This window comes from Pleurodeles waltl, chromosome 1_1 (assembly GCF_031143425.1).
Source record: "Pleurodeles waltl isolate 20211129_DDA chromosome 1_1, aPleWal1.hap1.20221129, whole genome shotgun sequence".
Lineage (NCBI taxonomy): Eukaryota > Metazoa > Chordata > Amphibia > Caudata > Salamandridae > Pleurodeles > Pleurodeles waltl.
Genome location: NC_090436.1, coordinates 744,251,798 through 744,263,831, shown reverse-complemented (window position 1 = coordinate 744,263,831; position 12,034 = coordinate 744,251,798). Strand labels below are relative to the sequence as shown.

Sequence of the window (12,034 nt, the reverse complement as noted above, 5' to 3'; positions counted from 1 at the left end):
TGTTCTCATTTGTCATGAGTTCCCTGATTACTGTGGCTGTCATTACTGAAAAGTGCTTTGTTAAACCACAGCACAATCTCAATCAGCCAACGTATATTTCCATAGAATAGTGCTTTTCTTGGCAGGAAATATTAATACATACCAAAAACATAAACTGTGTTAATATGCAGGATTAAAGAACACTTTTTATGGAGTTTTTGTTCATTTTTGTTTTGATAACCAAGTTTGTAGAGCAGGTATTATCCAGTGCGATACAGTCCTCAATAGCAAAACATCTTTGGATTACAGTAATATATGACAATTATCTCAGACAACAATCCCATCATGACCATATCCTGTGATAAGCCCAGCACTTGCCTATTATGTTATTATGTTTCTGGGGACAACCAAGTGCCGCACTGATCAGTTTCTCTTGGTGAGCACACCAATTAAATCATTTGCGCCATACTTGTTTCGGTGGGGTGAAGGATGTTTCCACAGCTGGGCAATGTCTCCTTTAGCGACCATACAATCCACCCCTGTAAAGACTCTCTCAGTGTGGTCCCCCCAAGAACCTCCATGAGACTCAGCAGTACCGTCCTGGGGCCCAGGTCAATCCGGCGGCCCAGAACTGCTGATAACTCACGACCCACACCATCCCAGAAGGAGCGCAATGCTTAGCAGTCCCACGCCATATGGTAAAAGTCTGCAGCAGAGAGAGCGCAGTAGCAGCGTGCACATGCGGTTGGTGCTGGCAGAGACATCCGTTGTATACGGTGTGGGGACAGGTGAGTCACGTGTAGATATTTGATCTGGAGCAGGCGTGAAGACCTCGCCAGTTCTCTAGGGCCCAGGCATGCCTCCCTCCACTCATCATCATCATCCAGCTCGTCGACCCAGCCCTCTCTCCTCCTACTCAGAGAAGGGAAGCCACCTGGAACATTGATAATCAAGGAGCGTTAAAGCATGTAGACCACTCCTTTACCCAAGCGCCCCATGAGGATTTAGCTTCAAGCAGGCTAAATTCAGGGAGCTGGGCATTTGAGGGTAGATGGGCCCTCTTGGCATGTTGTAAAGGAAGGAAGCATAAGAATGGTGTATGAGACAGGTCGTAATGATTTCTCAATTCCTGAAGGACATCAAAATCCCCCTCCCCACAGTGGATGTCGCCCAAGTACATAATTCCAATTCGATCCCACTGGGCTAAGTCTTCGATGTTGGACACTTGTTGAAGCCAGGTCCCCCGCCAAAGAGGAGTCAGTTCCGTGAGGCTGCAATCCCAGAAGATAAGGCACAGCACTTGCCTCCAACACAGCACTGCCATGCAAGTGTAGGATGGTATAGTTAGGACCATTCCGCCTCTGTACAGCAGATGAAGAAGCCCATCAAAGCCCAGGAGATGGAGCGTTAAGTGATAAGCACGGTCATCCCAGCCCATGCCAAACCATTCATTTATGGGCACCAAATGTGCCACTAAATAGTAAGCGTAGATGTCAGACATACCAAGACTGCCATCAAAGGGGAACTTTTGTGCTGAATTAAACACTATATGATGGCGCTTACCGGCTCATATAAAGGATGTAACTGCCAACTGCTCTCCTTTCGGGACCACCATTGAAATAATGCCAGTCTTGGACAGAAAACCTTTTAAATGACCCCAACATGTTCGCACAGGAAAGAAAAACACTCCCTGCTCATGGGATTAATTTACTATAGGATTCATGCAAATGAACCCTGGTGTTGGGGTTCTGTCTGTAGAAGTCACACAAGTGACAACTATTGCACACACCATGCAAGTGTTGCTTGACTGAACTGCCCCCTCAACTTCCGCAGTGCATGCCGGAGCCATTTCGGTGTAACAATGTCTGCCACGCTGAAAGGACATCTTTCAATAGAATGACCTGCAAAAGCCTCACCCTGCCTTTCTTTATCTTAGATACTAGGTCTCCAAATGTGTCCACATTAGGCTGTCACCTAATGGTATTACATGAACACTTATGTGGAATGAGCAACAAATAAGCTAGCAATCTCACAATTGACACATCACTCTCTCCAATCAAAATAAACTATATTTGTGAATTTATGGGGGTCTTTAAAGTTTAGATTGAACTTAAAATCCTACAGTTTCTGGAGGAAGGAAAGTCTAAACACACATTAAAAACCACATATCACCTGAGGATGCTACTCTCTTAAGAATTTCTTCCAGACTAAATCAGTCCCTTCATTTCGAAGGCACCAGGTAAACCCATGATTCTGTTGTGCTATGTGTGTGTTAGAACAAATAATGAAAGTTTTACTATGTCTGCCTTCTACTAAACAGTATGTCAAGAAAAGGAACGCAGAGTTTCTGAGCAGGACTCTCTTGTTATGAAGAGTGAGCACTACGCTGAACTCGGTGATAGTCTCCACATTTTGTGTGAAATTCCTGTTTACTTTCACATACATTGCTTCTCCAGCCAAAGAAAGTATGTGGGTTTTTTGCAAACATTCTTTGGTGAAACCAGCAATCGGAAGTATGAGATGATGCCATGCAGGCAAAATCAATTGTTGTACAGAACATGTTGATGACATCATTGCTGGGGGCAGCCAGTTACATACTGTTGGTGGTCCAGGCCATATGCTTCATTTTATATGGAGGTACTCCTTCTTGTCTTTACTATGGAGGTGATTGGGGGACTCAATGGATAGATTTGAAGAGATGTTGACCAGTATGGAAATTCGAATCTTGTGGGGTTTTTTTTAAACCACTTTTGAAGGGGGGTGCGTGCAACAATTAAAAAATATAGGTTTTTGGTGGTCTAAAAGTGCATTAGCTGGCAAGTGTAGTCCAAACCTCAATAACCTTAGTCCAGCCTGAAATGAAATGATGAAAGGGTTTTGGTATTAATTTGGTTTCCTCTCTGGATCTCAGGGCAGACCAACTGTGATTTGGCCAGTTTCCATTTTCTTTTGTAATACCATATTTGGGGCCTGATTTAGAATTTGGCGGACAGGTTACGCCATCACAAATGTGACAGATATCTCATCCACCTCATTAGATGGGGCAAGTAATATAATAGACTTGTATTGGAGCAAAATATCTGTCACATGGGTGAAGGAGCAACCCATCAGCCAAACCCAAAATCCGCCCCTTATTCTACATATTTTTATTGTGTGTATGTATCGATTCACAGTTGATCAAGGAACATGCTTTGAATTAGTGAAAAAATTCCAAACAGCTCTCTCCCACATATTCAATTTAATTTTCACGGGCCAACCCTTAGAGAAAGAATGAAGAGGATATATACATTACTAGCTGGTACTATAAGGTTGCATAAGTTCTGTTTGTAAAGAGGTATTGTTTTAGTTTGCATCTTTAATGCTTACCTCATGTCTTGGTTAACCTTCAGTTGGATTCTGTGCTCCATGTTATACTTTGGTGTCTGGGATGTTTTCTGCTAGTGCCCCTGGCAGCAGTTGGTGGAGGGTTGGTCTGGAGATGGTACTGCAGTATGTGGGCTCCCTCTTTGTTTCAATAAATGTTTCCCAATGCCACAGTCAGGGAGTTGTTTATTTTCTACATAGCTTTTTCGGTTAGACCTCTGGCGTTCTCCAGTATGTAGAGATAGTTGTAGTTGCAAGGACTAGAGCACAGTCTCACGGCAGAAAACATGTAATTTCTTTGAACATAAAGAATTATGAAAAGTTCTTCAGGCATCATCTGTGAGGCTTTTAATAGCATTTGTGTGACTACATTTTTCCTGTGAGCTAGGTCTGTGATGAAAACTTTATTCTTAACACTATTTTCAGTAAGTACTCGTCTTACAGCAGCATTTGTGTGTGTGAGGACATGTTGTTCCATGCTTAATTATCCATTATCAGTACTGCCAATTCATTCCTTTCAGGTATTGCAATCAGGTTCTCAGCAAAGAAGTTGATAGTTGTGTGACTGATCTTTTGAAGGAACTGGTTCGCTTCCAAGACCGCTTGTTTCAGAAGGATCCAGTAAAGGCCAAGGTAAAACGCCGCCTTGTCATGGGCTTGCGAGAAGTTCTGAAGCATCTGAAGCTCAAAAAGCTGAAATGTGTGATCATTTCTCCAAATTGTGAAAAGATTCAGTCAAAAGGTAAGAACGTTTGTTGGAACATTCACATATTAATTTACAGAGAGCTATGTCAGAACAGGTCTGTACTGTGAAACCCATGGTAGTTTATTTGGATATAAAATACTGTTGATTGTTAAATGTTTATAGAGTGTCCAGGTCATGTCAGTTTGTTTTGTAAAATTCCAGTGGATTTCTCAAGAGGTTGAGAGTGGCAGACTTCCATCTAATGAGATTAGAACACCCTGCACGGAGACAGGCAGTGTAATCTTCAGTGTTTGAAGAGGCTGTACATCCACAGATTTGACTCTTGGTGCCATTGATGCTAGGAGAGTGAGAGAAGTTGAATTTGTTCATGTCAGGAGACTCTGTCCCAACCCACGTTTAACATGAATTGCTGTTTCTGCAAGAACTTTATTATAGGTAGGCCCAGCTTTAGCATTGGGGGCGCCCGGTGTGACAATCTTTTTTGCCCCCCCCCCTAAGCCCAATGACCTCCTTCTCACACACATTATACTGAGACAAAGAATCATAAGTGTTGCAGATGTTACACATGACAGTGAGGACTACAAGGTGTAGGAATCACATATCCATACTAGTAGGCAGTATATTTTAAGAGTGTTTGGTCTGATGAAGTATAAACGCAGGATTTAAAATGTGACACAGTGGCTGTGGTTGGGTTTATTAATAAAAATCTATTTCTCCCCAAACAAACCCTTTTTAGCAACATTAGAATAATGAAAGACTGAGTGAAAAAACATAACTTGCGTACACCATGAAGTTGAATGCATCTCTTTCATAGGTCACTGTGCTATATTAGGATTGTAATTCATGAACTGCAATAACGGAAGGATCTCTGTGACAAAAGCAGTAACCCACTGAGCTATCAACATAAAATACAGTTCTGTGATCTGCATGGTGCACGTTCTGTGCAACAGGAATATTAACCCTCTGTGCTACGTTTTGATGAGTCAGAACTGCCACTAAACAAATGATCTCTCTCCAGCAGGAACATTTATGAATATTTAATGAGGTTGGGGCAAATTGCGATTCACTATTATTGGCGGGCATCACAGTGATGGTGGCCTGCTAGTGGCAGCAGCCCACCATGTCTAAACTCACATTCTAATAAAGTAGACACTTGTTTACGCAACCTGTCTGTTCCGGGATGTATTGTGGCTTACCAAGAGCAAAGAGGGGCTTGGAGCCTGTTCATTGTTTGTCGTGGGTTGGCTTTACTGGCACTCGCATTTGCCTCCTCCTTATGTGTGTCTCAGCTTGTCAATCTTATGTTTGCCTCTCCCATGGAGCATTGCCTCTTTACCATCTCTTGATTTGTTGGCCAGTCTTCTTCCAAATCTTGCTTTTCCAGTACTGTTTTTTTTCTTTTGTTAGGCAGTCTTTTATCGAACCTCTGTTTCCAATTTCTCTCTTTTATGTACTTCTCTCCCCCTGAACTCCGTGATGCACTCAGTCAACAATGTGCTTTTCCCTGCCATCCTCCCTGTTGTGCTTCTCCCCGCCATCCTCCCTGTTGTGTTTCTCCCCATTGCTTACCCCTCCAGTGCTGTCTGTCTTACTTTCCCCAACTCGTGTTGTTTCGCCTTCATACCCTTCCCCATGTTGCTTCCGTACTCCTCACCCACTGTCAGGTTGCGTTGCTTCTGCACCCCATGTTGCTTCACATCCCCTGTCGTCCTCTGTGTGGCTTCTGATCCCCCACCAACTTTTTAAAAAAATGACGCAGGTGACCACATCAAATGCTTTTTTATGTTTAGCCATCGGGGATGCTGTGCAGCTTGGCTACAAAACATTTGCAAAGGCAATACCTACTGGCTTTGCTTTGATAGTTGATAGAACTCCCCGAAAAAACATTTTTTTTTTTGCACATTCACAAAGGGGGAGGGATGCCATATCGACCCCTTCTCCTTTAATCCCTTACCACCTCATCTCAGTAGGCTGTCATTTTTCAATGTTTTGCGACTAACTGTTGATCTCAAAACATTGATACATCTCGTACTGATTTTCTGTTGTTATAAACAGCGACTTGGACTGTTTGCAACTTTAAAAATGCATAGTACACCTAGTCCTAAACCCTTTATTTTAAGTAGTTGGATTGGTATTCCCCTTTAGTGAAATTACAGATTATGCATTCTCTAGTAAATCCATACTGCAAGAGAACGTTGATGTACTAAGTGAGACTCTGCTAAGCCCCCTAGAATTAAGGAGTACCACAGAAATTTGTGATACGCACCTAATTCCAAAACTGGGATGCTGTACTGCAGCATCTTCTGTAATTCCTAATTTGACCTGATAATCTGGTTGGTACCCAGATATGGAATTGTGGCCCAGTGGTTTGGTAACATAAGTATCTATCTAGGGAAGAGTAGACGAAATGTGTAGGACATAGTTAATATAGCTTGTGTCCCTAAACTTGTACATTATGTATCGGCAGGGTGAGAAGCACTCTACTGAGAGTCATGCCACCATACACATCACAATATACTTCACTACTCCTACATTTACGGCTCCAAATGAGACACCTATAATAAATCTGGCTACATCATCATTGTACGCTTATATCACTATGCCTCGGAGCTTTCTCACAACCACTGTACTTCACACAATCCTAGCACAATACATCATAACTCAGATAACCTAATCCAGCATCCACATCATTGCTTAATTCCAGCCATTAGTTACAAACTGACACAGCATGTGTATACCTACGTACAAATGAAAGCTAGCTCCACAAAAGGTAAATACAGATTAGCATCTACTCAGATGAGAACAATAGAGATTGTTTGAACTCTCATACAAGGTAGTTCCTGGAACAGTAGCCATACCATGACTTCCTTACCCATCTACACTGTGATTGATGGCCTTCCAGAAGCTTGGCCTGGGCATACAGTACTTTTAAATAGGTAAATCAAGGCAACCATATGGCATCCCGAAAAATTGCTAGATCCAATCTACGTGAGCTTTAGGCCAGGAACAGACACAGAAACAGCATTCATTAGAGCAATAGACAAACTTAGATACAACCAAGGACCTGCGTACATTAACCACCGTCTGAACTTCCACCAACTGTCAAGAAGTCTACTCTCCTTCCCCCTTTCACTTACCCATACTCCCTGAACCTACTGAAGCAGAAGTGGAGGATGCTCCCTCTCTCACGTTGCAGCAGAAACCTGGAACAGCCTCCCCACACACCCCCAGACCATCACCTTGTATCTGGAATTCCGAAGAGCCCTCAAGACCCTGCTCGTCAAATAAGCCTCCGGGACCTGCAAGCTCCTGGATACCCTATTGGGTGTTGAGAATGGCTCAAGACGACCCATGTTCCAATTGTCTTTTACTGTTAGATCTTTTAACTACATTTGATATGGTAAATGATTTTACTCTATTTCGCCGACTGTTGAGATACAAGGGATAGCCTTTGAATTAATTACCTACTTATCAGGCAGAAGTCAATTCCATCTGCTATCTTGGCATTGAGTTAAATCTTATATGATCCCCAGTTGGGGGGGGTGGGGAGGTGCTTCATGTAGCACCCCAGTTGTGTTATTCCCTTGCTCTTCATGGACTGTTGGTAGTCCAAGGTAAGTTAGTGGCGTTTGTAAGTACTGCAGTGTCTTGTGGACACACTCTACAAGCTGAGCATAGGGTTAGGTCAGTGTATTACATTACAGGTATTGTAGTGCTGTACATGTTGCCTCTTACCCTTTCACCTCCATTTTCTTTGTTGCTTCATTCCCTCCCATTCCCACTCATCCCTGTTGTCTGTAACTTCTTCCCCCTCCCACACCCACTTATCTGTTTTGCTTCTCCCTTACCATACCATCTTATCCATGTTGCTTCTCCACCTCCCACTACTCCTTTGTCCATGTTGCTTCTTACCCTTCCTCCCACTCTCCCTTGTCTAACTTTTAGCAACGCTGCATAGCAGCCACATTGTTTTACAACATGGCCAATAGACATTGGCAAAGCCCATAACTTGTATAGGCGAGATCCGTTGGCTTTTAACAGTGCTTGTTAATGTCTAGCTCTGCCCTCTGGCAAAAATGATCCCTGCCTGTGTGAGTCAAGGTGGTCTTGTGCGGATGAGTAACAGTTTATATTTGGGTTCGGTATCCCAGGTCTTCAGAATCGTGATACCCTTCTTGACTGCCACTCAGCCACTCAAACTTAGATGAATAAAAATGGCAAATTAAATGCATACAAGACTAAGTCCAGGTCCTGGGTTGTGGGAACCTTTGAACATCCTGTTTTTGGCCAAAAGCTAAAACTTTTTGCTGGTTTCTGCTGTATGAAGGTCTTAATTTGAATGTGCAGGCAAACTCAGTATCATCATAGTAGTCTCATCTGATAAAACACTATTTGTTTCTTCCCTATTATTTTATGCCTTAGTGGTGAATGCAGATATTGTTTCTAGACTGGACTACACCAATATGTTCTTCCACTCTCTCCTTGCATGCTCAATGTCCTATCTCATAGGAGTTTTCAATATGTCAGTTTGCTTTTAGAAGCTTGTAAGGCACTTCACTGGCTCCCTTTGCCACAGCAAATTTAGTTTAATGTCCTTAGTTATGCACATAAACCCTTTTGTGATGTTGGTCCAAAATCTTTAAGGACAAACTGATTGATATGCTCCAAAATGTTTACTGCAACTGGGATTGAATTGTTAGTTTAGGCAAGTCAAATGTAAGGGGTATGCTATTTCAACTTTGCTCCCCCAATTATGAAACACGTTGTGCCTGAAGGTGAGCTCCATTAGATATCATCTTGCTTGATGGGAAGCCTTTATGATGTTCTGTTTCTGTAAATTTATGTTTTCTTGTCTTACCCAGCATGGTTAGTGATTACAGATTCGGCATCAAGAAACTTTGTAGCGTGTGTTGCACTTTGCAAGTAATTCATTCACTCAGTCTAATCCAGCTAAGCTCAGAAGTTCTGAAAGTATAGCATTGTTCGAGTTTTATTTGTTTGTGTGCCTTTAAAATAAGTTAATTAGGGAGTCTTGAAACAAATGCTTGTAAGGCATTTCTAGATCACCATTTTGTTTAATTGCATGGAGGTATTGGGATTTTGGCCATCACGAGGTATACCGTACATCCCACGCAATACAAGCTGAAAAGTGCATCATTCCGCTTGCATAGCTTAGAGTCTCTTCAAAGCAGTGCCTGCACTGCCTCACCCTTCCCATGGAAATACAGTGGCAGAGGGAAGCAAATCACTCTACCATAATGCCTGTCCCCCGATCTCCCCAGAAACCTATTGGCTTCTAAAGGCCCTTCTAGTTTGGAACCCAGACCCCGGCTCCCATGTCAGGCACTTTGCCCCACCCTCCAGTTAGGACCAAGGCCCTGCTGTGCACTCGCACTCACTCCCGCAGCCCCCAAGCACTTCTGTTCTGTTCCCCATGCCGTATGTGTGCATGGGTACATGTCTCTGAGTTTGTGTGAGTGCATGTATGAGTGTCTGTATGTGCAAGTGAAGAGCAGGTGTTTTGTCCCCTGCTCTCACAAGTTAGATAATTGCAAGGAAAATTATGGTTATATCTGGAATCTGCTGGCCCTGGCTCAATGGTGGTATTCCCTGGCAACATGATTGAAAAGGCCAGTTACTGATGATTTCTGGTAAAATGGAGACCCTTACTCAATTGTAGTAATCCTTGGCTATATATCCTTGCTCTGACACACCGGTGTTAGTTGCTAGTAACATGCACCTCTTGACAAACTGGTTAATCCCTGGTGATATACTGATTACGGCACAATGGTGGCAATCCCTCGCAACATGCTGGTCCTGGCACACTGGTGGGAATGCCTGGCACATGCAGCCCCAAGCACATGTAATCTCTGGCAGCATCCTGGCTATGGCATATTGGTTGTACCCACACTCCCCTCAGCAGCAATACCCCAGCAATATGCTATCCTTGGTACAGTGGTGGTAGTTCCTATAAAGATGCTGCTTCTGGTTTTATGGTAATAATCTCTCGCAACATGCTGGCCCTGGCACAATGGTTATAATCCCTGGCATATTGTGGGTTGCTATGGTATTATGTTGCTAGGGCACAAAAGTCAATTATTTTGAATACTTTAAAGTTTCGGTAGGTATAGAGAAGCGCTTAGCTAACCTATTCAAAACCCAAGATCAACATATTTGCTATTGCCAGGGTTTTAGGGAGAGGGCTCGACAAGATGAAACCTATTGCATTTGTAAATAGTTGTTTAACTTGTAATAGCTGCATTAGTAGAAAAGTATTTTTGTGGTTTTTCTGGGAATATTGTTCTGTTATTAGATCTAAATAAAGAACCTCTGTTTACGTTTTCTATACATCTTAGTTTTTTCTGCTTCTTTTCTGCAGGTGGTTTGGATGAGACCTTACAAACTATTATTGCCTGTGCTTGTGAACAAAATATTCCCTTTGTATTTGCTCTCAGTCGAAAAGCACTGGGGCGCTGCCTCAACAAAGCAGTACCTGTCAGTGTAGTGGGAATCTTCAGTTATGATGGTGCACAGGTGAGAATATTCACAGACTATCTGTGCTTTTTTAGAAAAAATGTGTTTTGTTATTTTGTCACAATTTAAACATTTCATGCAATGATGTTTTTGGATCTGGGTTGACAGCGCAACTTACACAAGACCATATGTGATCAATGGAAAAATGCTTTAAGAAGTACCACTGAGAGCAGCTTTCTCTCTGCCCACATGTTGGTTTCCTTGAGTACACCATCTGACTGGACAGAACTTGTGTTTTGCCACTGGAAAGAGTGCTTGTTTCACTCTGATTAGCTCTTGAGGAGTTTCCTTTCATATTAAATGATCACTGTATTTGAATGTAAGGATGCACGGGTATACACAATAATGCCCACCACACCAGAAGGATCAAAGGCTGTCTGAAGGGGGGGCAAGGCTTGCAGTCTGAAGACAAGGCTTGGCATCAGTTCCTTCCCACTGGTGGCATACTGTTTTAATCCATTCCTGCTGCTCCTACACTGGACCGCCTGTCATGCTTCCCTGTCCTCTCCTGGTGCCTCTTATTTCTTTGCTGGCAAGCCCTTCTCTACCTCTGGGAGCCCTGTAAATTCTTTCTCATGCTTCCCTCTTTGGTCCCTTCCTCGCCTGCTGCACCCAGCTTCTCCACTGGCCCACCCGTCTACACCTCTTGGCACCTCACAAAGAGGGGGTTGAACATGTGAATACTGTGTTTGCCTTTATCGTAGGGGGATAAATTATGACTGAGTGAAATAAGTATTGCTTCTTATTGTGCAAAATAGTTCTTACAACTTTCTGTTTCAGAGTCCAACTATTTCAAACAATTGTGTGTAGGTTTAGGAGGCTGTGATGAGTATTGACTCCTGTGATTCCACTTCAGAAAATAAAAACTAAAAGTTAAGAAGCAATCTGGTATTGAGTCACTTTATACTGAAGCGATTACATGTTGACCTGCCTTTCGTCTAGAAACAAATGTAGCATCTTTGACACCCTTCCAGTTTATCATTATCTAGGACTATGTGTTTCACCCAGTTCACTGCATGGATAAGTCTTCCTTTCATATTCCAAGGTTCATAGTCTCCTCTGGCTCTGGCCTGGCCGCATGCCAGACCACTGGTTTTGTGACACCTCAAGCCCTGGTAATATGAGGGCTGTTATTTATTATATTGCAAATGTTCACAGAATTACAGATGCTCAACCACCCCAAGCCCTGGAGCTGCTAAATTTGTCTCAGGGAGAGGTTTATGGGAAATCCCGGAGCAACAGAAGTTCAGCTACTTGGCCCACCATAAAACTAGGTGTGACACATCAACACTGCATCAGTTGCACAACATCAGACCTGTGATGGTGTAAAACAAGGGTACCTTCGTAAATAAAATGGTCATTCAAGAGATTTTCTAGCAAGAAGTCCTTAGCAATACCAGGGGAGCATTGGGACATCTGCTGTCTTTGGACCCAGAAGTTACCATTCTAGCT

At 42.9% G+C, this 12,034-nt stretch overlaps 1 protein-coding gene across 1 annotated transcript in view; it reads left to right on the top strand.

The window, feature by feature from the left end:
- Positions 1 to 12,034, top strand: part of SECISBP2 (SECIS binding protein 2) — a 279,114-nt gene that overhangs the window by 220,835 nt on the left and 46,245 nt on the right. Inside the window, exons 10-11 of the mRNA XM_069227552.1 lie at positions 3,864 to 4,084; positions 10,428 to 10,582. Of these exons, the coding sequence (XP_069083653.1) occupies positions 3,864 to 4,084; positions 10,428 to 10,582 (376 nt within the window). The remainder of the gene's footprint in view (positions 1 to 3,863; positions 4,085 to 10,427; positions 10,583 to 12,034) is intronic.